General features: G+C 31.5%; 6 protein-coding genes across 8 annotated transcripts; 5 read left to right on the plus strand and 1 right to left on the minus strand.

Moving 5' to 3' along the window:
• The first annotated feature begins 36 nt into the window (after window positions 1-36).
• Tango4 (transport and golgi organization 4) lies at window positions 37-3,122 on the plus strand. Of its 2 annotated transcripts, none has more exons than XM_078180424.1 (10): window positions 37-815; window positions 969-1,075; window positions 1,138-1,262; window positions 1,334-1,611; window positions 1,747-1,896; window positions 1,970-2,164; window positions 2,236-2,354; window positions 2,478-2,657; window positions 2,728-2,881; window positions 2,971-3,122. In XM_078180424.1, exons 1-10 carry the CDS (start codon window positions 813-815, stop codon window positions 3,028-3,030), a joined length of 1,371 nt encoding a protein of 456 aa, XP_078036550.1. In that variant the 5' UTR covers window positions 37-812; the 3' UTR covers window positions 3,031-3,122. The 2 variants fall into 2 exon arrangements, with proteins under 2 accessions (XP_078036550.1, XP_078036551.1); XM_078180425.1 differs by having other exon boundaries at window positions 37-698.
• Window positions 2,888-4,533, minus strand: Tbcb (tubulin-binding cofactor B). Its single transcript, XM_078180427.1, has 6 exons — window positions 4,212-4,533; window positions 3,993-4,136; window positions 3,804-3,891; window positions 3,537-3,728; window positions 3,390-3,462; window positions 2,888-3,232 (listed from the first exon to the last, which is right to left on the minus strand). The coding sequence occupies exons 1-6, from the start codon at window positions 4,326-4,328 to the stop codon at window positions 3,115-3,117; spliced, it is 732 nt and encodes a 243-aa protein (XP_078036553.1). The 5' UTR covers window positions 4,329-4,533; the 3' UTR covers window positions 2,888-3,114.
• A 529-nt stretch (window positions 4,534-5,062) lies between these two features.
• LOC144469799 (sentrin-specific protease 1) lies at window positions 5,063-7,931 on the plus strand. Its single transcript, XM_078180454.1, has 3 exons — window positions 5,063-5,265; window positions 5,373-5,589; window positions 5,680-7,931. The coding sequence occupies exon 3, from the start codon at window positions 5,794-5,796 to the stop codon at window positions 7,498-7,500; it is 1,707 nt and encodes a 568-aa protein (XP_078036580.1). The 5' UTR covers window positions 5,063-5,265; window positions 5,373-5,589; window positions 5,680-5,793; the 3' UTR covers window positions 7,501-7,931.
• An 898-nt stretch (window positions 7,932-8,829) lies between these two features.
• On the plus strand, window positions 8,830-15,889 carry LOC144470083 (uncharacterized). Of its 2 annotated transcripts, XM_078180897.1 has the most exons (8): window positions 8,830-9,048; window positions 9,868-10,131; window positions 10,410-10,642; window positions 10,751-10,982; window positions 11,336-11,604; window positions 11,716-12,051; window positions 12,442-12,668; window positions 12,865-15,889. In XM_078180897.1, exons 3-8 carry the CDS (start codon window positions 10,467-10,469, stop codon window positions 13,107-13,109), a joined length of 1,485 nt encoding a protein of 494 aa, XP_078037023.1. In that variant the 5' UTR covers window positions 8,830-9,048; window positions 9,868-10,131; window positions 10,410-10,466; the 3' UTR covers window positions 13,110-15,889. The 2 variants fall into 2 exon arrangements, with proteins under 2 accessions (XP_078037023.1, XP_078037022.1); XM_078180896.1 differs by lacking the exon at window positions 8,830-9,048 and having other exon boundaries at window positions 9,533-10,131.
• A 534-nt stretch (window positions 15,890-16,423) lies between these two features.
• On the plus strand, window positions 16,424-24,484 carry LOC144470618 (uncharacterized). The gene is made up of 9 exons (XM_078181986.1): window positions 16,424-16,578; window positions 18,803-18,919; window positions 19,059-19,176; window positions 19,817-20,075; window positions 20,408-20,524; window positions 20,884-20,974; window positions 23,081-23,226; window positions 23,448-23,580; window positions 23,766-24,484. Exons 1-9 carry the CDS (start codon window positions 16,438-16,440, stop codon window positions 23,823-23,825), a joined length of 1,182 nt encoding a protein of 393 aa, XP_078038112.1. The 5' UTR covers window positions 16,424-16,437; the 3' UTR covers window positions 23,826-24,484.
• Window positions 24,485-24,574: 90 nt separating this feature from the next.
• On the plus strand, window positions 24,575-25,472 carry LOC144470623 (RNA-binding motif protein, X-linked 2). The gene is made up of 4 exons (XM_078181994.1): window positions 24,575-24,772; window positions 24,852-25,004; window positions 25,129-25,258; window positions 25,335-25,472. Exons 1-4 carry the CDS (start codon window positions 24,759-24,761, stop codon window positions 25,455-25,457), a joined length of 420 nt encoding a protein of 139 aa, XP_078038120.1. The 5' UTR covers window positions 24,575-24,758; the 3' UTR covers window positions 25,458-25,472.
• Window positions 25,473-26,825: the final 1,353 nt, after the last annotated feature.

Consider the following 26,825-nt stretch of genomic DNA (forward strand, 5'->3'; position numbering starts at 1 on the left):
ATACACACATTCAGTCCTTAACTTCCAAGTTCTCTAAGAAATATTTTATTATGTGGATAACGAGGATAGAAATAAGGTCCCTTCAAAAACAGTATAACTCTTTTAAAACTGAACTGAACGATTTTAATATTTTTTAGACAATAAAGACACTATTCTATTAAACAGTAACTATAATACTTTTCGTATATTTTGTTATTACTTGGTACTACAAAAAGTTAAAAAACTCATGTTTTTCAATTTCTTTATTTGAGCCTGTAATGAAAATCATCGTAATCATCGTAAGTTAAAAATTTGAAAAATGAGTATTTGTTATTTCTTTTTGTCATTCTCAGCAATAACAATATAAAAAAAAACACTCAAGTTACAGATTAGTAGACTGGTTTTTGTTATCTAAAAAAAATTCAAATTGCTTAACACAGTTCTAAAAAAATTAGAGTCATTGTATATAGTTTACGAACACACATTAAGTTACCAAAAGTTCATAACTTTACCGTCGAAAGCGTTGAGACAAGAATTCCTCAAACTTTACAACAGTGGTCCTCCTTGTTTCATTACATAATCATGGACTTAAAGACTCAAACAAGACATAACCTTTGTGTTTGTTTAAACATTTAAAAGTTGTAATTACATTTTTAAACATGTTCGTACGTAAAAATTATGTTGCATAAATTATACCTAAAACAATTTTAAATATTGATGTGAGTTTCTTAAGTTACTACGTTACTATTTTTTATTAAAAGTGGGATAAGTAATCTTTTTCAGTGATTTCCTTTTAATATACATTTAAATAAGGAAAACATATATTCGCACAAATGGTAATAATACTACTTCTTCCCTTACAATAATATATATTACGAATAATTTTTAAAGAGCAGTAAATTTGTCTTTTGATAAAATGTTTAATGCTCTTACAAATGAGAGTTAGATATAATTCTTTGAAAGAATACAAAGAACTTTTTCTTTTGTAGGATGTTCAAAGACATTCTGTGCATACTCTTGTCTTCAGATCTTTAAAGAGAACGCATGACATGTTTTTATTAAATCAAGGTACTTTGCCACCATTGGATCCTAATTTGTAAGTATATTTATAAAGTAATAACAATGGAAATTTTGAAGTAATACATTAATTTAATACAGATTAAGAATGAAAAAATCTTTAAAAGCAAAAGACTGTTATGGACCGATATTAGAACGAGTTAAAATTAACAATTTATCTAAAATGCAAAGTGAACATGAAAATTCTGATCCGCCACCACCCGGTGGTATGTATTTTAATTATTTTTATTTATAATATAAGTCTGATTTTGATTAAATATAAAAATATCGTATACAGATGAATCCTTTGGTGGAAATAATAGTAATGCAATGATACCTTATAATCCTTTACACAATAACAATGGAGTTATAACACAAACAAATCCAGGAGGAAATACAGTTAATAACATTGTAATGATACCACAAAAAAAGACCCCCTCTATGGCAAAACCAAAATGGCATGCACCATGGAAATTATACAGAGTCATCAGTGGGCATCTGGGTTGGGTAAGATGCTGTGCTGTTGAACCAGGAAATGAGTGGTTTGCTACTGGTTCAGCAGACAGAGTTATTAAAGTAAGGCTTTGTTTTATTTGATAATTTAATTATATATAGGGTATTTGCAAGTCTTAGACACTTATTTCTATTCTAATTTGCAAGAGAACACATTCTAGTTGAACTTTTTATATTATTCTTACATAAACACTTTAGATATGGGACCTTGCAAGTGGTAAATTAAAAGTTTCCTTGACTGGACATATAAGTAGTGTTCGTGGATTAGCATTTTCTCAACGTCATCCATATTTATTTTCTTGTGGAGAAGATAGACAAGTGAAATGCTGGGATCTTGAATATAATAAGGTTACTAAATAGAAATATCCAATATATAATGTAACAATGTCTGTTATATAGTTATAGTAATTGTTTACTGCAGGTTATAAGACATTATCACGGTCATTTATCAGCAGTGTACTCTATGGCGTTACATCCTAACATAGATGTATTAGTAACTGCTGGTAGAGATTCCACTGCAAGAGTATGGGATATGCGTACTAAAGCCAATGTACATACACTTGCAGGTCACACCAATACAGTCGCCAGTGTTATTTGTCAAGCTGTAGAACCACAGGTACTTTTTATCAAGAACTCTCAAATTTTTAAGAATTAAAGCATTTAAATACATTTCTCTTCTCTTACTAGATTGTTACTGGAAGTCATGATTGTACTATAAGATTGTGGGATTTAGCTGCTGGAAAATCTAGAGCTACTTTAACAAATCATAAAAAAAGTGTAAGAGCTGTAACCTTTCATCCATCATTGTATGTATATATATATCTATATTTTTATATATGTACACATATATGAATTTGTATACATGTACATAGATTTGTAAACGCTTTGCTTTTTATACTATTATTAATGTAATCGGTGTTGTTTATTAGATACATGTTTGCCTCAGCATCTCCAGATAATATTAAACAGTGGAAGTGTCCAGAAGGAAAGTTTATACAAAATTTATCTGGTCACAATGCTATAGTTAATTGTTTGGCTGTAAATGCTGATGGTGTATTAGTTTCTGGTGCTGATAATGGCACTATGCACCTTTGGGATTGGAGAACAGGGTAAATTTCATATAATTTTTATATTTAAGTGTTAACTACTCAATTTAAACATTTCTATGTGTTTTATAAGATACAATTTCCAACGTTTGCAAGCACCAGTGCAACCTGGTTCAATGGATAGTGAAGCTGGAGTATTTAGTATTACATTTGACATGTCTGGTACTAGAATGATTACTACAGAAGCTGATAAAACAATTAAAATTTATAAAGAAGACGATACTGCTGTAAGTATAATTTATTACATACCAACTAGTCTTATTAAAATCAAAGTACAACATTCTTTTTACATCACATTTCTTATTATTATTTTCAGACTGAAGAAACGCATCCTGTTAATTGGAGACCAGATATAATAAAACGAAGAAAGTATTAAATATTGCAACATTCCTACTATACTGATTTCATATTTTTATGAATTCTATGTTAGAAACAAAATTGATAGAATAATTTAAATATTTTAAAGTTCTTCGTTCAGATCAAATTCTTCTTCCGGAAAATTTCCTGTTTTTATATACATTGGTTTTATGAATCCACCATACTTCGGTGAACACTCGAAATATTTTTTACCATTCACACTGCAATATGAAATATACAAAATTAAGATTAAACTGTAGAATAACATATTCAACGCTTATTAAATTCGGTGTGAAAGTAGCTGTTTTACAGTTTCACCAAATTAAATATACATGTTGATTAAATTATAGATAAATATCAAAGTAATTTTGATCTTACGTTCCATCATTTTTACCAAGTGGTTCATCATATTTTACACCAATCCACCAACCTTCCTTAAATTCTGTTTTTCCTACAAATAGTATGAGTTTTATACTAAAAGTATAAATAAAATTAGTTATACTAAACACAAAATATACTACTTACCAACATACATAATAGTAGCTCTTCTTTTTGGTTGGTTTGGTACACTTACTTCACAACGATCACCAACATGACATAATTTGGCTTCTGCTTCCTCAGCTGCTTCTTCTTGTCTTTTTTCTTCTGCTTTCCTTTCTGCTTTTTCCTTGTTGTATTTTCCTAATTTATTTTTTTCTAGGAATGTTTTTACGGTATCTAAAATATTGGCAAAATATACACTATTAAATTATGTTTCATCTTTGTTTATTTTGTTTATTTTGTTTATTTTACCTGTCCTTTTTGCATATTCTTCTTCAGATATCTCGAATTTTTCAACATCGCTTACATTTGCTTCATTATGTGAGAAATTATCAATTACCTAAAGCACGATACATACATTATACTTACTTATTCTATTATTATTTATAAATAAATGCTACAATTCTTAATAATAACAATGAATTAATTAATTTGTGTTACATGTATTCGCATCCCATCATCAATTGGATAAGATCCTAACAGTCGTTGTCCATTGTTTAATGTGCAAACTAATCTATCATTTTTATCAAATACTTCAACTACCATTGTAACCGGATTACCGCCAGTAATAAGCTCCAATTTTCCCTGTCATAAAATAACAAATGGGTACATAATAGTAAACGTTATAGTATAATGCAAATAGAAACATAACGATCTTACCTTAAATTCATCAATTGTTATACCTTTCTGAAATCTTCGTTCCACATAATATTGTTCATTAGAATTAGTAATAGATAGATTTACAAAATCTGATGTTATGACGTTATAATCACTCATTTTTGTATGAATTAAGAGAAGTATATTAATTTCAAGTATTACACTTTGTCTATAAGCAGTTTGTTTGATTACAACTTCTAAACACAGTTTTTACCAACTAAACAATTTATTAAAGATTACTTATTTCAAAGTTAATACCGCATATGACACATATTATGACTTGAAGCACAGTGCGAAAATAGTAAGATGTGCATTCTATATCGTATTCATTCGCTAGTGGTTCAATTGCGTTCCTATAAAAAAAGGAAAGGAAATAATGTACAATATATATATATATATATAGTCGCCATTTTATTAATCGCTATAGTTACAGTATCGCGCGTATTTGAATTCATAAAAAAACAGAAACTAATACAATTATAATTTTCATAAAATGTAGTTAGATAGATTAACGTATTTTAACGCAATTTTTATTCATTTAACATTATAACCAAGATTTTCTTTCTATATAATCTTGCAAAATACCACTGTAAAAGGACAAATATGAAATAGAATTAAATTTCGTTTGAAAGAAAAAAAATTGTATAGAAATATATATGTGAATAAACAATAATTACAAATATTTGGCGCATCGTAGAGGTATCTGCTGTAGACTTAAATAAATAGAAGTTGCATAAGAACATATTTTGAAGTCCCGCTATTAATTATTTAATAGTAATACATCACAGTAGAGGGCAGTTCGACTGTATTAAGAAAGTAATATTGAGTGAGTTTACCCTGAAATACGCGGGAGTTGTCAATCCATACTTTGCGTTAGTACCAATGGAATTGAACGCACGGTTTATTACTTACTATATTTAAATTTATATGTGAAATTTGCGTCGTGTATAATTTGTTCATTTCTTGTGAGAACTCTGAAATGCAAAATTGCTGGGTGTGCTGACATAATATCAGAATTTCTTTAAAATAAAGTCCAATGTACGAATACTCTTTACAGGTATACCTTTTAGTTTACATGTAATCACATTTATCAACCATGATTAATAACTTATGTATACATTTATATTTCGGCTCAAGTATTCTATTTTCAAACAATTATTTTAGGTTACTTGAGGTAATCATTTTCATACAGGGGATACCATTTCCAATTGTCTAAACGTCTAAAGCTCCACCTCCACACAGTTATATATTTAAATAATTAGAATACTTTAAATTAATATATATTTATATATATATATACGATCTGCTTTGTATATATATTTACTTGTATGTATAAACACACATATAAATAAACATATTCGTAAACATAAATGTATATAATGTAAGTATTTAAAGTAAAAATATTGATTTTTATAATAGATAGTGTTTCATTAACTTCATACTATTAATATAAATTTTATATTATTTTCAGATTTCCATAAAACATAAGTACTTCAATTTAATTGGACATACAAATTTTGGATGGCAATATTAGTGAAAAACTTTTGGACTCTGTGCGGCAGACAGTCATCCAACTATAATCATCATGTTGATATTTGACTTCCTAAAAAAGTTTTTCGGGTGGGTGGACGAGACACCAAGAAAACGTAGAGCTGTATCATTTAGTATAGAAAATGAATTTGTGATGCCGAAAAAACAATGTTGTGATTATGAAACCAACAATGTAGATGAAGATCTTACTGAAATTAATGATGATAGTGACAGTGATGATGTTCACATTATTGCAAGACATAAACACTCTCCCAATAAGTCATCCAGTAGATTAAACGGTACATGTAGTAGTAAGGATAAATCTTATAGGTGTTGTCCATCACCTTTCTCGTTACCTAAGTCTCAAGACTGTTACAATGAATTAAACATGGGTTACTTTGGTAATAAAATCAAAGATGAACAAAACATTGAAACTCGTCAACGATGCTCAACTTTAAATAAAACTTATCAATTGAAAGAAAAAAATCAGTATGAGGAACTATTGCAAAATTTTCTTCCACACAGGATACACGTCATATGTGACAAGTATCAAGAAAAGCAATCGACACCAGATGTGGTGGAAATAATAGATTTAGAAAAATCTGATTCTTTAAATTCTCTTTCTAAAGTTCACCAAATACCCAGGAAAAAGAACACGTTGCAAATGCATTGGAGTACACCACACAAAGAAACGAGAAACAAAGATGTGATAATTACTGGTATAAAAGATAATGAAACGAGTATAGCACATTCCATTTGTAAAAAAACACAGTATCCTAGAAAACAAGTTAATACAGAAAAGTTAGCCTTTAATAAAAATGTGGAAAGCCCGACTACAAATACATTAAGAGATGAGCTAGCTGCAAAAGCTGTAATCAGGGAAGATTTTATCCCAGAGGTAGCAAAAAGATACAATGAACGTATAGAGCAGCGTTGCAAAGAAGCTGAAGAACTAAAAAAAATGACTTGTGTATTATCTAAGCATAATCGTTTAGCTCGAGAAGCTGCTTTAGAGGAACATTTAGCTCGCTCTATGCGATTGTGCAAGGAAGTTCTCGATGAAAGAGGAGAACATGAGGAACCATTATTACCTGCATTAACAGAAGAAATGATGCAAGATGTAAAAAATGCTCTTATTCCTCGGCCACCGGACGAAGTTCTTGTAGAAGGCTTTGGTCTTAGAATTACAAGAAAAGATATTCATACTTTGGCTGACTTAAATTGGTTAAATGATGAAGTAATTAATTTTTACATGAATTTATTAATAGCCAGAAGTACCAATAATGACAGATATCCAAAAGCACATGCTATGAATACATTTTTTTATCCAAAATTAATCTCAGGTGGACATGCATCTCTTAAGCGATGGACAAGAAAAATTGATATATTCGCACAAGATCTCATAGTTATTCCTATACATTTAGATATTCATTGGTGTATGTCAATAATTGATTTCAGAGATAAATCCATACGTTATTACGATAGTATGGGTAGTAATAACATGAAATGTTTATCAGCATTACGACAATATTTGGAAGATGAAAGCTTAGACAAGAAAAAACAACAATATGATACCAGCAACTGGAAGTTAGAGTGTCCCAAAAATATTCCACAACAAATGAATGGTAGTGATTGTGGTGTATTTTCTTGTATGTTTGCTGAATACATCTGTGTGAATAAGAAAATTACATTTACTCAACAGGACATGCCATATTTTCGAAACAAGATGGTTTATGAAATACTAAAATCCACGCTTTTATAAAAAGCTATCTATAAAAGACTATGCAATACCAACAATTGTCAGTGAACGACCTACATACATTGTTATAATTTCATAAACTATAAAATATTTTAGTATAAAAGAATTTATTACTGTGTAAAATGCTCTAAACATTTATATTAAAATATTAAAAGGTACTATTATTTGTATAACTATTACCTCTTTTCTGTAACTGAAAATATTGTTCAATATGATATTCGTTAAGGCATATAAACAATGTGCTTCTTAATGAACACAAGTTGGCAAAATATCGTTCTAATAAATCTTTTTTCCGTGAATAATTATATATTATTATTTGATGAAAAACTCTGATTAATGACATTTCAATATTCTGTACAAAGAGTATGCCAGTTGCGTTATAATGTTTTACTATGAATAAATGTAAATTTCTAAATATACTTAAGATACATATACTTTTGTAAATTGTTAGTTACATTGTTGTCACTGTAGAAAATTCCTACATATCCCTGAATCATACTGTATTAAAATTAGAAGATGTAGAACTGTTATGAATCTAGGATACAGTAGAGACTCCTTTATCTGAACAATTTTTACAGTAACCTGGGTGTTCAATCGTTCTGTTATCTAATCATTGCACTATTAGAGAAGTTAAATGGAATTGGTAGGTAACAGAGTGTTTTAGCATCAGGATATTACAAAAATAAACCTTTGGATTTTTAAACAAATTTATACATTTCTATCTATAGTGCCGATTATTTAGATAATTTCTTTTTGCTAATAATCTTATCTTTTAAATGTCTTACTTCACCTTCTATTTTCAAACTTGAATTCAGATAAAAACAATTCATGTATATATATGCAGTGCTAAAAAGCTAATATCAATTTATTGAAATCCAAACCCACATTAAGTAATATTACTTTAAATTTCAGTGCCACGTTTGTGGTGGGGGAGACGCCATTCTTTTATAAGCATCGTTTATAAATTCCAAATTTAGCTATAACATGTGACATATTGTGTACATTTTACGTATACAGGGTGTTCATTTTACACATTATTACATTTTACATTATCACAGGTAAATATCTTAATCTTAGACCATATACATATATTTCGAAATTAAATTACGTACGACATTATGTTGCTTTTTTTAGTACATTCCATTTGTAAGAAATTGTACTCAACACATACTTAATACATTCTGGCCTAGAATTCAGAATTTGAATTATCGCTTCTTGATTGCCATATTAAATTTTAGTTCATCTAAATTTGCAGCTAGCGCAGATGGCAGTGAAAACAGTGCTCCAAAAATTAACTGTAGAGTGTGGCCTTTTGATCTGTACGTATTCTAAGTCTAAGGTTGAATTTCTACGTCGGTATGACAGTCACAATGGGCCACGAAAGTCCATAGAATAATTTATTTATATTTTCCAACTCTGTACCTCGTCTGTGGTCGGACTGCCTCTTATCTTTGCACCGTGTTAGAAGCATATTGTCAAAGGTTTGACCTAGATTTGGCATGGTCAAATTTTGATGCCAAATATATGTGATATGGAGGAACAGAAGGATTGGTATTTAGCACCAAAGTTTAATAGAACAAAATCAATTTTAAATAATCTAGGATTATATATACATATATGTTTTCTTATGAATTAATCTTTCATCCACTAGATGCGGGGATGCATTAAATTTTCATCAGGATTAAAATTAGCATTCCATAATAGTTTTGTTGTATGTCTACATGTATACTGCGTATATTACATTCAATATTTTTGGAAAATGTATTAAACAGTTTACTAATTTTATCACAATTTATTTCTTAATAATATGAAGACAACTGTTCGCAAAATGTTAAGGATTCATTACGTATATAATACTGAAATAAGTATTTTGTACAAAAATGTAACTGATAGTATCATTAGAATGTTTTAAATTTTACTCAAAATGACAGTATCACAAAACTATAATATCAAATTTTTATAATATCAATTTTTGTTCAAATGATTTCTGAAACTGAAATAGATTTTAAGTGTACTAAGAAGTGTTTGTTTATCTAATTATTTTGTATGCACAAATGTACATTTTTTAAACAGAAGTATATTATACCTAATGTAATTTGATGTATGTAATATATTACATAAAAATCGACCAGCAATACCGATTTGATAAGTCGCAAATTACTATGAAGTCGAATGTTGTTAAGATCGATAATTTCGATTAATCGATGTTATTCTAGAAGAGAGTACAGAGCAGCGTGTAGTGATTCACAGAAGTGTATCTTGCATTTTTGTGTGAAAACAAATTAAAATAATATAAAATTGGAAATGACCTATTCTGAATAATTTAAACAAGAGAACAAAACAGGAACCTCCTCAGTTTCCTCTTTGCAGAACAATGTCGAGCATACGGTGAAAAATTTAACCAAATCGGCGGAAAACTACGTCACCAGTGACGGATTCCCCTGAAACTGGGACAAAGTGCAGTGTACTCTGGCATTGCGCTTTACCGGAATTTCTCTCACTCCATGTCCTAGTGGTTTCCCCTCTTCTCTTTCTCTCTGTCTCTCTCTCTCTCTCTTCCTCCCTCTCTTCCCTTACTCTCGTAGAATTAGCCAATCGTCTCGTCATCCTCGAGCCTTCGATCGAAACTGACAGGTAAACATCAAAATTTTTCAGAAAACTAATACTATTATTTAATTTACTTTGATTTATTTCAATACCTTTATATTTCATCATTTATTTGCTATTTTATTAAGTATCCATGAAGCAACAATTAATTAATGTAAATCGCATGTGTTATTAGAAACGGTTCCAGTATCACACATGCAAAAGTATAAGTTAATAAACGAAAACGTTAACATTGTAAGAGGAAGAAGATCATGTATAGTTACAGATAATGTTAGTTTTTCAAAGATATTTTTATTACGTTATAGTTAATCAACAACGAATGGTGCAAGGCCAATTGCATAGTGTCTGGAGGGCTCGATACCATGTCAGATGGGGTTGATGGTGGTGGCGGGGAAAATGAGGTAGATTCCCATTCTTGTTCGCATGTCGACGTTGGAGAATCCTCAACTCCAAGAGACGAAGAGACTTTGGATCCTGATAGTGAAGCTGCTTTGAACACCAATTATGATAGCAGTGATGGTGCAGTTCCTGCATTTAGGTCCGTTGCCTTCATGTATTTAATTTTTTCTATTTAGACAAATTTAATAAACGTTGAGATAATCAAAGTCTTAAATAGCGTATCAAAGGATCCATAACGTGTGGACAGGTGTGATCGGTGTGAAAACTATGAAACCATAAATAAGACAGCATTATGCGCTCATCAGGACCAGTGTTTGGCCAATGCTGAAACAGGAGAGAGTGTAGAGAATATTGAAACTGTTGAAAATGATGGAGATGGAGAGGAATCTCATTCTGGTATTCGTTCTCATAGAAAAATGTTTGAATGTGATGTTTGCAATATGAAATTTTCCAATGGAGCCAATATGAGGCGACATAAGGTATGAACCACTTATAATTATATTATGAATTAAAATACAATAGTGCCCATTAAAATATTACATTCTATTCTCAGCTGTTTTTAGACTAGTGTTTAGCTTATTTACCAGTTTAGTACCAGACTGTATGGTCGCAGTTCTTTTGTTAACTGCCTAAAAGTGACCCATAGTCTCTTGATCCATAGTCTGGTATATTGAAGAAACAAACAAAACAATCGGTACTTCCTGTAACTTTATTTTTTTGGACAGTTATTACAATAAACTTCTGAATCCAATACCACTACATGGATGCCATTGTATTAAAAAATTATTATGAAAATTATGTATGAAGCTATACTTGAAAATTATGCTTGTAGATGAGACATACTGGTGTGAAACCATACGAGTGTCGTGTGTGTCAAAAAAGATTTTTTCGTAAGGATCATTTGGCAGAACATTTTACAACTCACTCTAAGACTTTGCCATATCATTGTCCAATTTGTAATAGAGGTTTTCAAAGACAAATTGCAATGAGGGCCCATTTTCAAAATGAACATGTTGGCCAACATGATATGGTAAAATCTTGTCCTTTGTGTAACTATCGTGCAGCAACTATGAAATGTCTAAGGTTACATTTTTTTAACAGGTCAGTTCTCTAAGTTAAGTTGTTATATTATGGACATTATAAATTTCATAAATAGCTAATGTAAATATGTTATTAGTAATATTAGTTAAGTGTTTGTATTAATTATTTCAGGCATGGAATAGACCTGGATAATCCAGGTCCAAACAGTTCCAGTTCTTTAATGAATAGCTGTGCTCCAGGCGAAGCTATGCCTTCAGCTCCCCTTTCAGATAGTGGAGATAGTACTGGAAACCGATCTGCAGACAATGCAACTCCACCAATGCATTTTTTAACACCTCATATAGAGATATCAATACCTTATCCTGAACAAGCTGCAAATCAACGGAATCCAAGTCCTGCTCCACTTAATGGAGATAGTCCAAATAGTCCTCAGAGTGCAGACAGTAACAGTAATGCTCCAAGTAGTAGTCATCATCAATTACCTATTAACAGTAGTGGTATTCACAGGTATAGAACATATTTTTATATTTAATTTTAAGCCTAGTGTATATAAACGAATTCTTGAACAAACTCTAGTATAATAACAGTGATTGTGACGTACGTATTGCGTTATTTTTGGACAAAGCATATTTAAAAATTGGATTATAGTATCCTAGAACTCTCGTATATTATGCAGGGTTATTGTTTATATGTATTTATATAAATTTATTCATTAAAGCATTTATATAATGAAGTTTGAAATAAGTTACTTTCATATCAGAGCAATATTTACAGACATTGACTTACTGGATACTCTATATAATAAGGATTGCGATGTGCATTTGCAATTCCAATTATTTATGTGTTCTGAATTTTAATTTATTTTCAATTTAATTTTAATTTATTTTGTAAATAAAGGAGTCTTGGAGGAAGTGAAGAGGCAATCACGCCTTCAATTTCACTTATTCCTATTAAGCAAGAACCAAACAGCAATGGAACAGAGGAAAATGGAGCAACATCTAGTAATCTTCCATTACCATCGTTGATCAAAGTTTCACCATTGAAGTCTCTTCTTCGAGATGATTTACGACGCAAGCTTTCATCTGGTTCTGGAAATAACAATAACAACAATAACAACAATAATGGTAAATTTTATTATTTTTTGACGTAAAATTTGGTAGAATATATGTGAACAATTTGTATTTGCAACACAGTACATATTGTCATGACTAGTTTTACATTCAGTTTAGATGTATTTTATATTCCGAAATTGTATTTGAGATACTTGTTGTTTTGTACAACTAGCCTAGCGAAAATGACATCTACATTAATTTTATTTAGGTAATAGTAGCTCGAATACAAATCCCCATTCAAGAGGAGAACCGCCCAGTTCGACGAGGCCCGATCAACGAACCAGTGGACTTCAATGCGCTCATTGTAGAATTACTTTCCCCGATCAAACATTGTATTTCCTTCATAAGGGTTGTCATAGTGAAAGCAATCCTTGGAAGTGCAATATTTGTGGTGAACAGTGTTGTAACTTATATCAATTTAATTCGCATTTACTAAGCAAAAGTCATCAGTAATTTTAAAAGGGGTGACATTTTTCTTAAGAGTCTAGAACCTCGATTATTTAAAGATTCATTAGTAAGTATAGAAAAATGTTAATATAAGAAATGAGAGAATAGGAAGAAAATTATGAACAGAGAAATATTTTTTGGATAATTTAAACGAAACAAAGTTTTATTTAACAATATAAAGTATATTGTTGTTTATTTTTATTTATATTAATATTTAATATTTATATTAAGATTGAAGTAGTCGAGGTTCCAGGAATGATTTTGGAATGTGAAAAAAGTCGTGCCTTTATCAAGATACCTTTGCCAACACTCACACTCGTCCGAACCATGCTACTTTATGGTAGTACGAACGATCCGTCCATGGGGCTTTACAAAATATATTCCAGAATTTGTGTCGGTAGTTTTAAACTTATATGAAAGTGTCCACACATCTTTTGAAACGGTACAACATTTTTAAATGTAGTCTAAATGACTTGAATTTTTTGTAAATGTTAAGGGGGCTACTTCGTTGTACAATTAACAAAATACTTTTTTTTTTATTTTGCTATTACTTGCAATAAAAAAAAATGTGAAAAGGTCCTTTTACATTTTTTTTAGATTTTTAAATTTTTATTAGATAAAAAATGGGAAAGTAAAACTTTTATAAATTTTTTTAGCAAATCAAATAAAATAAGAGCAAAATAAAAAAATATTTTAGTCATTGTACAGTCCACTAGTCCACGTAACGTTTATAAAAAAATTCAAATAAATTAAACCATTTTTAAAAAAGTTATACCGTTTTAGAAGGTGTATGTACACTTTTGCACCTTACTGTATATATATACACACATATATATACATGTATGTACATATTTATTTATTTAGATAGAAAAAGATATATTGAGAATACCAATAAGCCCCTTTTTTCTATCTAAATTATTTCTACGCACTACCGTTTTGCTTGTTTTTTTTTTATAATCTTGTTTGTTGAAGTATACAAATTTCATATGTTGTTATGCGTTTCATTTATTCTTATTGTATTGAGAATAGTCTGGTTGAGTAAAAATTGTACGGCATCATTTTTATGAAGTAATTTGTAACAATTCGTGACGAACTCGATTATTCGTAGATAAAATTACAATATGAATAATTAAGCAAACATTTTTTACAAACTACATTTCACTTATTGATTCATGTTACGGTGAAAGAAGAAATCGGATTGCGTATATTATTGAATAAAGATACAAATATACAAGTAGAGAAAAGGCGACAGCTGATATATTGTCAGCTCAAGAAATATTTTATATAGAGATATTTGTACAGAGATTTATCAAAATATGAGAATATGAAAATATGTATCTTAAAATGTCATATTTCAAAAGTGTGTTATGAAGAGAAAATTAGATAATTATTTAAACAACTTGGTCACAATCTGAAATTTTAAGTTTAGTAAGACAAATTCATAGGAATTGAAATAGTAAAATTCGAATATTAAAAGAATGTAATTTAATAAAGGGAAATTATTAATAGTTTCAGTACAAATTCAAATGAAAAACATTTGAAAAGTGAAAAAAATATTCGTAAATAACTATGAAAAATGAAATAGTTAAATTATTATATTCTGGTACATATTTTTATCGGTATATTTATACATATGTGTATACAGGGTGTAAAGCTAATGTGTTACAGTCAAATGTCTATAGCTGAATGAAATTTGAAAGTTCTTTTATTGTCACATACGTTTCCATATTTAAGGGGTGCATTCATTGATCAAATTAGTTTTTTTGCGATGCTTTTAATGTTACACATTAACTAGTATGTTGAATGTAAAATTAATATGCTCTCTCTAAGATCGACAATCCTGCTTAATGCAGTATTCTAAAAAGAGCAGTATTCAAATAATGCAATTTAGTAGAACCACGATATGTCTCTATTGTAGTTAGTAGGATGTTATTATTTCCTAATTAAATTGTTAAACACTATTTTTCGGTCAATTCATATAATTATTAATGTCCATTGTACTTGAAAATCTCTACTATAACCATAAGTGTACAAAAACGTGGCGTTGATTAAAAAAATAAACATAATTTGCTATATGATCTTAATGACTTGTCTTAAGGAAACTAATTTTATCAATACATATGCACTTAGATGCTAAAAACCTCGGAGCAATCAGATTTCTTAAACAAATATTATAGTTTTAGAAATGTATGACTCTAGCTCACTTAGTTTTACATTTTTCCGGGTACCCAATTTAAGTATATAAACCTGCGTGTTACATTTCCATTACACTTGAAAGTGTAATATGAATAAAAAACATACTTAATTATTAAATAAAACTGTTAATAGTTAAAATAATACGTATGTGATACGTAAGAATGTAGAATTAAATTGGGCACTCGTTACATATTCTAAAAAATTTATTGAATACGATGCGCACGAATATTATAATCTGTGGTCGTAGTTATTTAAACCTCATTCCGTATATTGTGTAACATTTCGTACGATTATTGCTATTACATTATTAATATAATTAATATTATCATTATTGTAATATTTATGATTATGTAAGTTATTTATTCTTACTTTGCATTCCAATACATTAATTCTTTTTAATTATATCAAAAGTTTGACGATGTTTATTGTTTTAAAAAATGTGTTTATCTACATAGAAGGTGTTCGGCAATACACTGTAGGAAATTTAAGGGGCGAAACTTTGTTACAATAGGAATATTGAGAATAAAAAATATATGATTCTGATCCTTGTTTTGAAATTAAGGACAATTAAAGTGTCACCGTGCGAACCAGTTTTTGTTTTTTTTTTCGCCTGGCATACCTGTAATTATTCCAATGTGTATCCTATAGATATATGTATAGCTCTATATTTTATACAATATAAAACGATGTTCTTACCTAGTTTTCCAACGATACATTCTTAAAAGAACTATTATCCGCACATATTGTATTGCACAGGACGGCGTGCCAAGACTTTGATGAACACTTGCCTGTTCAAACAGAATATAGGGCAGCTTCTACTCGGTTTATGATGTCCGTAGTTTTTCAGAATTACACTTAATAAAATATTCTATTCAATTTCCTGAGCTTAATGAGGAACTTTCTAACCCTCGATACTACTCTAGAACAATACAATATCTGCAATATTGTTCGTTATTATGAAATCGATTGGAAGGTTCGAACGGAAGCATGCAATAAGCGCTTTTATAATTGACTCGGTTTCTGCCGGCTCGTCGGAAAGAGTCAGCTTAAATGAAATGAATAAACTATATTTCCGAGGTGATGTCAAACGATTTTGCCCCTACTCGCATCGAGTCGTTGTCTAAGAGTGATCGCAGCAATGGGGGTAATAGAACAAGAGTACAAAACATATTATTTTCTGCTCCGTATGATGAGCCTCTGGCCTTTCGACAACTCTTTCACAACGAAACTTTGGAGGATATTGTTCATCGTGGCTCCGTTGATGTGCATTTACGTTCAGGTAATTAAAACTCGGTTTTTCCTTGGGATGTACTATACATACAGTGGTCCGCATTAATATTCGGACATCATCGTACTTGAGAAATTTTTACTCCGCATCTTTACTGTTTGATGAATTAATGAATTTATTGGTTTTTAATAAGTCAGAACACTTACTTTAGATTCTACAAACATAAGTTTTATTTACATAATTTGTATAGTTTTATTTTTAATTGATATTAAATAAACTAGTGCTTAATTTTGACGCCGCAAAAATATTCGAACATTCCATATGCTTTGTAGTTTAAGTGCCCTGTCAAGGTGAATACTTTGCTTGATGGCAATGTTTGTAAACATATGATGTAAACACTACCTCATAGAATTAGTTTTACTTAAAATTTTGTTCGTGTTGCAGATATTAGCTGTGAATATGCCACGTAAAGGGAATAATACTTCGTTTAATGTACGCCAACTTGTTATTTATCATCGCGAAAAAGGAAAATTGCATAGAGAAATCAGGATATTATTAAATTTGAGCAAGAGCACTGTTGCGGACATTGTGCGAAGATATAATCGTGAGGATAGAATTGAATCTATCCCTCAAAAAGGTCGCCGAAAGTTACTTAACGATCGCGATAAACGTAATATTATTAGGAAAATAAAAGTAGACCTTAGTTTAAGTGCCACGAAATTGACAGCAGAGTTTTTTGAGGAGACCGGCAAGAAGATTCATCCCGAAACAGTTCGTCGGATGCTTCATGAAAATGGATATCATGGCAGAGTTGCCCGAAAAAAACCATATATTAACGATATTAATCGAAAGAAGCGATTACTCTTCGCTAAAGAATACGCTTCTAAAGAAGAAACATGGTGGAAAGATGTAATTTTTGCAGCCGAAAGCAAATATATTGTGCCCATCTGATGGGCACAAACTTATATGGCGTAAAGCTAATGAAGAGCTTCTTACTAAGAATCTTAAACCAACGTTGAAACACGGTGGAGGAAAAGTGATGGTTTGGGGTTGTGTCTCAGCTGCTGGAGTGGGTGAATTAGTTTTTATTGATGGAATTTTAAACAAAAATAAATATTTAAATATTTTGAAACACAATTTACTGAAGAGTGCTATTAATATGAACATTCGTAACGATTGTTAGAAATGCGTGTTTAAAAAAAAAAAAAGTAACATGTGGCGACCCTGATTTCGACGGTTGCCAGGTCAACGCACTACGAAAGAGTTTTTGTACGCCGCTGCTAGGCTCCGTCTAGCGCGGTATGTTTAGGTGCGCACAAGGACGCAAAAAAGGGTTCCTTGTGTTGGGACGCCCGATGACACATTTTATTTGTGTAAACGGTTTAACGACCTATATATAGGCGGCGCACAGTCGTTGTCCTCTCACTTATTAATTATTACTCTCACTTATTACACTTTTATTACTTATTGTTTCTTTCATACCTAGTCACCACAGTTCCTATAACAAAAATTTAACAACGATTTTAAATTTTACCAAGATAATGACCCCAAACATAAATCACGTATATTTTAAGAATATTTATTATATAATTGCCCAAAAGTATTGAAAACTCCTCCACACTCACCAGATCTAAATTCGATTAAAAAATAGGATTACTTAGATTGTCGAATCAGAATGTCGTCAATAAAATCCAAAGAAGAATTAAAATTGCGATTAACCGAAGAATGATCACCTATTCCATTAGAATATTTAAACAATATTATTTCTAGTATGCCTAAACGATTAAACCATGTAATTAGGCAAAAAGACAATCCAACAAGGTATTAACATCGATTTATTTTTGTTAAAGTATATGTGTATTCTTAATAACTAGACTATAATTTGTAAAGTGTCCGAATATTTTTGCGATGTCAAAATTAAGCACTATTTCATTTAATATCAATTAAAAATAAAACTATACAAATTATGTAAATAAATCTTATGTTTGTAGAATCTAAAGTAAGTGTTCTGACTTATTAAAAAACCTATAAATTCATTAATTCAACAAACAGTAAAGATACGGAGTAAAAATTTCTCAAGTGCGATGGTGTCCGAATATCAATGCGGCCCACTGTATGTGGATATTATACATGTACACGAAAGCACATGTACCTACGGCTGCCACGTTTGTACGGTATCGTTTTGTCTGTATCTCTTTCGAAGTACCATTCGCTCTCGAAATGTTTCCAAACCCCTTCTGTTTATCCTACGCTTAACGAATCAACTTCTTTTCAGATTTCACTAATTCCCGCCAACTTTACCTTCAAGAATATACTTTTCGTATTAACGTTTGGTTTGCCTCTATTCTTGTTCTCTTGCCGATACGTCGGTATTGTCTATACGTTTCCAACAGTAAGTCGCTAAAAACGGCCAAGTCGATTCAATTACGCTTATCAGAAGTGATGCTATTGAAATACATGCAATGTAATACGATAATATCTAGATTGTTCTCCAAGTCTGTTCATATGGTTTCCTTTCTATGTGACTTCAGATCAGATTTATTTTCGAACATTTGCAATCAGACTACAACACGCTGAAAAATCCGACCGAACTGGGGATATTATTGAAACATGCATACAGTTCGAGGCGTGTAGTCCATGGATTTGTGTGTAAGAATTCTGTCTTTAACCATTAACCATCGCTTAAATACATTTATTTAATAGTAATACTAAATTGCATCACCTTACCCGACAAATTCTCACGCCCACGCCTTGTTAACTAACATCCTCAATGTTCTTGACGATTAGACACGCAAATTGGACAACGTTGACATCACTGATTTTAAATTTTCTCAAAATGTTGCCAATCCGAAGAAAGTTTTTCCTCGAATAATGTAATTAATCAATTCATGGCTTCGCAACTGATTGGACTGTGTCCGAATATAGTCATCAGCAAAATTTTCTACGCTAATAACACGATAATGTAGAAATATCGAGTTCCACAAGAAGCTAAGAAAGGGGAGGGGAGCTAGCAATGGGGCCTAGAATCCCAATTTCAAATACTTACAATTTCGTCTAAACGACTTAATTTCGTCGTTTATCTGTCTATGGTGATTATGACCTTACTTAAGGGAAGTAATCTTAGAATTAATAACTTATAGTAAGTAATGTGACTGTTAGGAAATTAAAATTCAGATAGAACGCTTACACGTCGTAACCATGGATCAAGAAGGATCCGAATCGCGTCATTCAAGCGCCAAAGATAATTTAGCGTTGCTATGACAAACACATTGATTCTTGTGAATTCCAGTTATAGCTTGTGGAGCATTCGTGTATGCGCATCTGGTAATTGTTGGGCCGCTAATACTCGATTTGCTGATACCAAAGGACGAACCCCGAACCACTGCGTTGCAATTGTTCGGATTTTTCGTTACCGACAACGAAAATGTTTACTGGATATCGTGTTTCTTCTTATTGACGGGTATGGCAGGCGTCATAACGATAATTTGCTCCGAATCAACGCTCTTCGTTATCAGCCAATACTGTTGCGGATTATTCGAGATTGCCAAGTACGATTGATCGATGAGTCCCTACATTCTTATTCAATTACAATTTCTTGTATCGTACAAATTTTCCTCGCAAACAATCATTTTATGTGACAAATAGCAAAGAAAACGTAGCGCCTGTTGTAGAGAGGACAAATTGTACAGCACTACAACCCCACAAAACAAAGTGGTAGCACAAATAACACCGCTTCTCATTTGTATTTGTAAGTTTCAATAACGTTGAAAACTCTCGTTTCTTCTTAAAGTCGATCAAAATTTTTTTAAAAATTGAATCAAAATTATATAGATAAATAAATTAAACGAGGATATACTTAACGGAGTTCTTAATGTTACAGCTATCGATTTACAAACATGATTTACGTAATGGTTCATGAGGCCGACACTTCCAGGCAAAGGTACTTCATACATGAAAACTTGCGCGAAGCAGTGAAAATTCACACGAGAGCTATAGAGTTGGTACATTCGTTTAAATAGTCTAGTCGGATAAAATAGTCAATTCTGCTCTGCGTTTTTGAAATGTACATCTCAACGTCGGTTATTCAAAACAGGCCAGATTTTGTTCAACATTTTAAGAAGTCACCGAAGGAAGAAACTGGCGGAGAAGCGCACCGTCTAGTTTACCCTGTAACTATGTACCTTTCTGGAAAAGCTAGAGGGTTGTTATTGGTCACTTAACGTACGTTGAAAAACCGTGGAGAGCAGATTTGACCACTTTATCCGGCTAGAGTCCTTGACAAAAAATTCACGTCATTTACTAAACCTACTCTGTTCCCTGCTGCTTCTTCTCGACTTAATGGATTCTTGGACATAGTTTCGTGAGAATATTTGGTTATGATACAAGACTACCATATCTGATAGCAATCGTCGTGGTGGTAGTTTCAATGTCTTTAAATCTGTACCGTGTAAGTATTTAGTATCATAGATCACAGTTACGTGGTTAGATTGCACGATTAAAAGGTTTTCCGCTAGGCGTTCTTACACCTGGTACCTTTCACATCGATGTATACTCGACTCTATCGAACAGGACACTACGTCCTCTAGCAACAACAAAATAAATAAACTTCCGAAGAGCTATACTATCACCTTAGAGTAGACATTGACTATAACAGAGACGATCTTTATAATTATTTCTAGTCTTGACATACGGCGTAATTACATATACATTGCGAGGTCGACTCTTTCCCGCGTCTAAACTGGATCACGCGCGGAGGTGCCACGCGAAACCCGACTATTTTCCAACCGATTTCAAATCCCCGACTTTCGCTAGATTGATTCAAGGTTCGAATATGGAAATAACGCAGGACAGCCCTCACGGCAGAGCGGAACTCGCAGAATGGAATAAATTCTGTGATAGAATTATTTTTATAATTTTATGTTAAAGCATGGTTTCTAATAATACCATAGCTATTATCATTTTATTTTATTTATGTGAGTTTTTACTTTTCTTGGGCTTAATAGTTACAATACATATATGTATAATGTATTCGTCTTAATGCATCTCTTGCTATTTGAATGTCGCATTATTTGCTTTTAAACGCTAGGATACAGATACGCTTTAAAATTGATATTACAATTACTACTATTCTACACAACCCACTCCTACAAATCTACCTAAAATTATACCATTCTTCTAATTCTAGGAAATAGCTAAAGTATTTGTTATGGTACCGAACGATCTTTTTCGTACGGTGCACAGCTCCTTGTTGCTCCAATGATGCTGCGCCTCCAATGACAAATTAATGGCGGTGGAGATGATTGAAATGGTGTAGGAATGAATAGATGTTAATGGGTAACAATACTATTTATTCGCTACTTGAAGTTCAGTTGCGCGGAGGTCACCACGATTATCTTTATCGCACTGTGTTACAATATAGTTAGACTACTGGTTGTTGATTAACGGAGAACTTGAGTGATTCTACGGAGTTCTAGATGTAAACTGTCGAGTCTCAGTGCGTCGCCACGCATTTCGACTCGGTTGGGGTGGGCTCAAAGATTCCAGTCGATCTTGAATCTATCTGATTGGCCTCACCCACACCCTGTGCTAATCCTAAGGCGTTTCCTTAGGGCCTTAAGGAAAGGGCAAGGATAGAGAGAGATAGAGAGGGAGGGCCCACTGACGCTCGGTGCATACGTCATGTTGTGTGCGCATGCTGCCGGCAATTATCTTTGCCGAGCTACCTGGGCAGACTAGACGAGCCATGCTAGGCGTTTATGTTTATTGTAATTTACATCTTTATGTTCTTATCGTTTTACGCGTTTACAATAATCGCTTTACGCGTTTACGGTAATCGTTTTACGCGTTTACAATAATCGCTTTACGCGTTTACGATAACTGTTTTACGCGTTTACGATAACTGTTTTACGCGTTTATGATAACTGTTTTATGCAGGGAACCAAGTGTTCCCTGCTCCGTCAGTTAATTTCTTGGGGCCGTGTAACCCCGTAACTGGGGACCGTAGGCCCTCGACCCTCGCGACGCGGGTACCTGCTATGTTGTTCCGTATAGGACGGAACAGTATTACATGGAATCCTTACGAACTCTAAAAAATTGGTTCAATCTAGATGTGTGCAGTAAATCATTCACACTAGAGATCCTTGAGACTTTGAGTCTACCAAAAAAACACACTACAATAGATATGATTGACAGTACACTTAACATATGCTAATAGGTTCTGACTCTTGCTTGCGAGAAAGAGTTAATCACGCTAGCCACCAAGCGGTTCAGGTGGGAACCAGCGTTAACCAAATTATCCCCGATAACAATAATTAATAAAATTGTCCATTTTTTTTACAAACTGAGGGATAATTCTAGAGAATTTACTGTAACATCTCTTATAATGATTAACACACACGCGAGTACCTTTCTTTGGTATTCCCTTTTTTGAACGCAGGACCCTTGTTGTATGCGTTCTATTTAACAAAAATCGAGGATTCGTAATCGGTTGGAAAAAGCTTCGAAATTTTCATAAGTAATAATATAAAACAATAATATTTGATACATGTAACAGTCTATTCTAGCGATCACGGAAAAGGATGAGATGAAGAATGTATGTATTGCATTCGTTATTGGTACAATTCACGTTGTCGCTGTGTACATGGGTAACTATATCGGACAAGAAGTTATCGACAATAGCGTGGCTGTCTTTGATGACATGTAAGTTTACATTATACTTTGAATATCTTATGTTGTGCGAGACAAATCTTGTAAAGCCAGAAATAAAAATAATTCAATCTAAAAATTCTCAATTCTTCTAACTATTCGCAGATTAGACATAATGGTTAGATTCGTTCTAAAAGACTTCCCTATACTTTGAAATTATTGAAAATAAAATGATGAATGATAAACTAACGATGCAATGTATTTCCATGATGCAGATATAATACGCTGTGGTACCACTGTCCAATAAAGATGCAGAAAACAGTATTATTGATAATGCAAAGATCCATGACAGGCAGCATGTTAGATTTCTCCGGTTTATTTTGTCCAAGTAACAAAGGCTTCGCATCGGTACGTGCATCAGCTTCATTTCATCCTTAACATCGCGTGCCTACATGATAACTACTAGACAATTTGTCGTTTGTTCAATAGTTATATATAGTTTATGGTACAACTACATCAAGTTGACACACGGCATTATACTATCGCTACATGGCAAGTTCTAGACTCTAGACTGTAAATTCTTTCAATTTTAGATGATGAGCTCGTCCTTCTCTTATTTCACTACGATCTGTTCTCTGAAAGGAAATACATAGTAACTCCAAGATGGTGGCAGTAATATAGAATTTAAATGCTAAATAGCATAGAAAATTGACGTAAGAGAGACCACTAAAATTTCCGATTTTGAGGAAACATAAGTAACGAATAGAAATAATATATTTATCCTTTTTATATAATAAATCCTTCGTAAAAATCATTTTTTTGTAATTAGTCGAAACGCCACACATCAAAGGCGATCCCGAAATTTGGATTTAACGATCACCTGGTTTGTGGCTACCTGTGCAATTGACTTATTTAAAGTCAAGTTATTTAATCTAGCGTTTACCATGTTTGTTTCGTTAATTTTATTTACTATGACATCATCATTAATCGCTAGAGTCCTAGGAATCATTGAAAAAAAGCATGGTTGAAATTCTCCTAGCTATTGATTATCCGGTATTCTTATTTAATCATGTTCTTAGTGGGCAAATAAATTGTTAAGTTAGATATCGTCAAAAAGATGCTTATAAAGTTAGAAGATAATTTAAACAATTTACCAATATCCATTGCCTCTGAATTTTTTCATCCTCCACAGCGTGCATATGGATTTGAGCTAATGCCCAAAACCTATACATGTAGATTGATACACCTCTGTCATGATGTATGGTTGATGCTTCCAATTTTATCTAAGTTATAAATGTAACTCATACACGAATTATAGATTCTTTTATTATTCTATATCAGCTTGGTAGATAAAGTATGTGTTTGCTACGAAAACGATGAGCAAAGAAACAAAGAAAAATAAACTCCACACTTTTACTTATTTGATTGCAATGATGGGTTACAATTCCAACTAACTTCGCGTGTATCTATCGCTGACTAACTTCAGAGACTATGCTAAGCTCAAGGCTATGTTTGTACTTTGTTTATGTTTACATATGTAATATTGAGTATTTGTTATTTTGTGTAAGCTGATTATATCAAATATAATGAATCCATTAACGTAAGTATATTATGCTGATTTCAAAACGTGAACGCAATTATCTCATGTATTTTTTAAATTTTCTCTAAATTGGTCTTAGAAATGTAAAAAATATTAAAAAGCTGGGAGAACAAGAATTACTAAGAAACAGTAAATCATCTTGGCATGATCAATACAAAGATAGTGCATGGATTTTTGTTGGTGGCCTACCATACGATTTGACAGAAGGTGACGTTGTAACCATATTTTCGCAGTAAGCTCAAAACATTTACTTAATTCAGTATCTATTTAAAATACATTTGTATTAATGATAAATTAATTTTAATAATGTAAAGGAATGCAATATGATAAATAACAAATATATTAAATTGTCTTAGGTATGGAGAAGTAGTAAATATAAACTTAATTAGAGATAAAGATACAGGCAAACAAAAAGGATATGGATTTTTGTGTTACGAAGATCAAAGAAGTACAGTATTAGCTGTTGATAATTTTAATGGTACTAAGGTATGAGTATTTTCTAATAATACATTACTTTGTATAATTAACAATATTTAGATGTAGCATTAATTTTGTACCTTAGATTTTAGGAAGGACAATACGAGTTGATCATGTTACTAATTATAAAGCACCAAAAGATTCAAAAAATATTGATGATGAAACCAAACAGTTAAGAAAAGAAGGTTGTGCACCAAAAAGTAATTAGAATTACCTTCGCGACTACTAAAGATTGATATAACATACTTATATTATAAAAAATCATTATATTGTTATGCATTGTACAAATTATAAATAATTTAAGTTATTATAAGATTTCTACAATTACAGCCAATCATGCAAACAGTTTAGTTTAAAAAGTGTTTTAAAATATAGAAACGAAACTTATTCTCAATAGAAATACTTTGTTTTCTTATTATTACACTAATGTCACACAGAGTATACAGTAATGGGTCCTACCCCTGCACACTTCTAGGCCGTATAGTTCTGTTTCTCTTTCTACAGTACTTGCGCGAATCTGGATTCGTTGTAAAATGGTGGAGATACACGAGCAAGATTAGGGAGCACAAAAAGTATGCAGTAATAAGTCCCATTATTGTAAATTGGACACTACTGAAGAAGTCAATTGTTTTCACGATATTGTTGGAAACAATGTAATTTTAATTTAACTAGATAATGTTGTTCATTTTTCCACGTGACATTGAACAAACGTAATAACAATAATGATAAAACAAACCAAAATATTTTACTTGACTTAAAAAATATGGATAATATATTTACGATATATGTATTTGTAAAATATTTGTATTCTACATACTAATTGCATTCTATATTAAACTTTATCGACCATTTTATAATAGCGCTAACATCCCTATTTATCGTGGTACTTTCACTTCTGCTCATTTATTAGACCACTTTTTGTGAAATGTAGAAACATAGAGTTGAATCATTACTAACAAAATATTCGCAAAATCGTAGTTACTGGTTTTGGTAATTACGTTCTCTGGATAAGCTATGGACTGGCAATTTAAATTACGCATTCGTTTGTTGGTAGAAAAATTAGTATTTCGCACAACTGCATATGTATTAGCTATATAACTTCCTATTCATTATTTTGTTCAACTTCTTCGGTTCTTTCAATAGCAAAAAGTGAAGGCGTCATAATTGAATTGTAGGATAATTTTTACAATGTTCACTTGATATAATATTTGCATGCTTTACATAGCCTTCCATTTGATTTGCACGGAATTATAAATAATATTCGAATGTCATTAAAATTTCAAATAAAATATTTTATAATCGTTTATCGAACTTTATAATGTGCGTATTATTATAATTAATTATAATATGTAATTTAAAAAAGTGTATTCATAACACATAAATCAAATAATGAAAAATATTAAATTATCGTCATGTCCAAAATTAAACGAATAAAAACTCAGATATGTGAAAAATTTCGCAATACTTTCATTTAAAATTAATCTTATATGATGTAAATAACACGAAAGTCTAATTGAAGTGTACCATTCCTAGAATGATAGTATGTTTTTAAAATTTCATTGAATTAACGACATTT

Source organism: Augochlora pura, chromosome 5, assembly GCF_028453695.1.
Source record: "Augochlora pura isolate Apur16 chromosome 5, APUR_v2.2.1, whole genome shotgun sequence".
Classification (NCBI taxonomy): domain Eukaryota; kingdom Metazoa; phylum Arthropoda; class Insecta; order Hymenoptera; family Halictidae; genus Augochlora; species Augochlora pura.

Bases quoted from the DNA above. Each gene is read 5' to 3' on its own strand.
- Tango4 (XM_078180424.1), top strand. The intron at 1,897-1,969 runs GTTACTAAATAG...TGTTTACTGCAG, and splicing joins GGGATCTTGAATATAATAAG to GTTATAAGACATTATCACGG. The intron at 2,165-2,235 runs GTACTTTTTATC...TTCTCTTACTAG, and splicing joins GTCAAGCTGTAGAACCACAG to ATTGTTACTGGAAGTCATGA.
- Tbcb (XM_078180427.1), bottom strand. From the start codon at position 4,328: ATGAGTGATTATAACGTCATAACATCAGATTTTGTAAATCTATCTATT. The intron at 3,729-3,803 runs GTAAAATAAACA...CCAATATTTTAG, and splicing joins AGAATATGCAAAAAGGACAG to ATACCGTAAAAACATTCCTA. The intron at 3,233-3,389 runs GTAAGATCAAAA...TTCATATTGCAG, and splicing joins CTTGGTAAAAATGATGGAAC to TGTGAATGGTAAAAAATATT.
- LOC144469799 (XM_078180454.1), top strand. From the start codon at position 5,794: ATGTTGATATTTGACTTCCTAAAAAAGTTTTTCGGGTGGGTGGACGAG.
- LOC144470083 (XM_078180897.1), top strand. From the start codon at position 10,467: ATGTCAGATGGGGTTGATGGTGGTGGCGGGGAAAATGAGGTAGATTCC. The intron at 10,643-10,750 runs GTCCGTTGCCTT...ACGTGTGGACAG, and splicing joins GGTGCAGTTCCTGCATTTAG to GTGTGATCGGTGTGAAAACT. The intron at 12,052-12,441 runs GTATAGAACATA...TTGTAAATAAAG, and splicing joins AACAGTAGTGGTATTCACAG to GAGTCTTGGAGGAAGTGAAG.
- LOC144470618 (XM_078181986.1), top strand. From the start codon at position 16,438: ATGGGGGTAATAGAACAAGAGTACAAAACATATTATTTTCTGCTCCGT. The intron at 18,920-19,058 runs GTAAGTCGCTAA...ATGTGACTTCAG, and splicing joins TTGTCTATACGTTTCCAACA to ATCAGATTTATTTTCGAACA. The intron at 20,525-20,883 runs GTTGGTACATTC...TCTTGGACATAG, and splicing joins ATTCACACGAGAGCTATAGA to TTTCGTGAGAATATTTGGTT.
- LOC144470623 (XM_078181994.1), top strand. The intron at 25,005-25,128 runs GTAAGCTCAAAA...AAATTGTCTTAG, and splicing joins GTTGTAACCATATTTTCGCA to GTATGGAGAAGTAGTAAATA. The intron at 25,259-25,334 runs GTATGAGTATTT...TTTGTACCTTAG, and splicing joins ATAATTTTAATGGTACTAAG to ATTTTAGGAAGGACAATACG.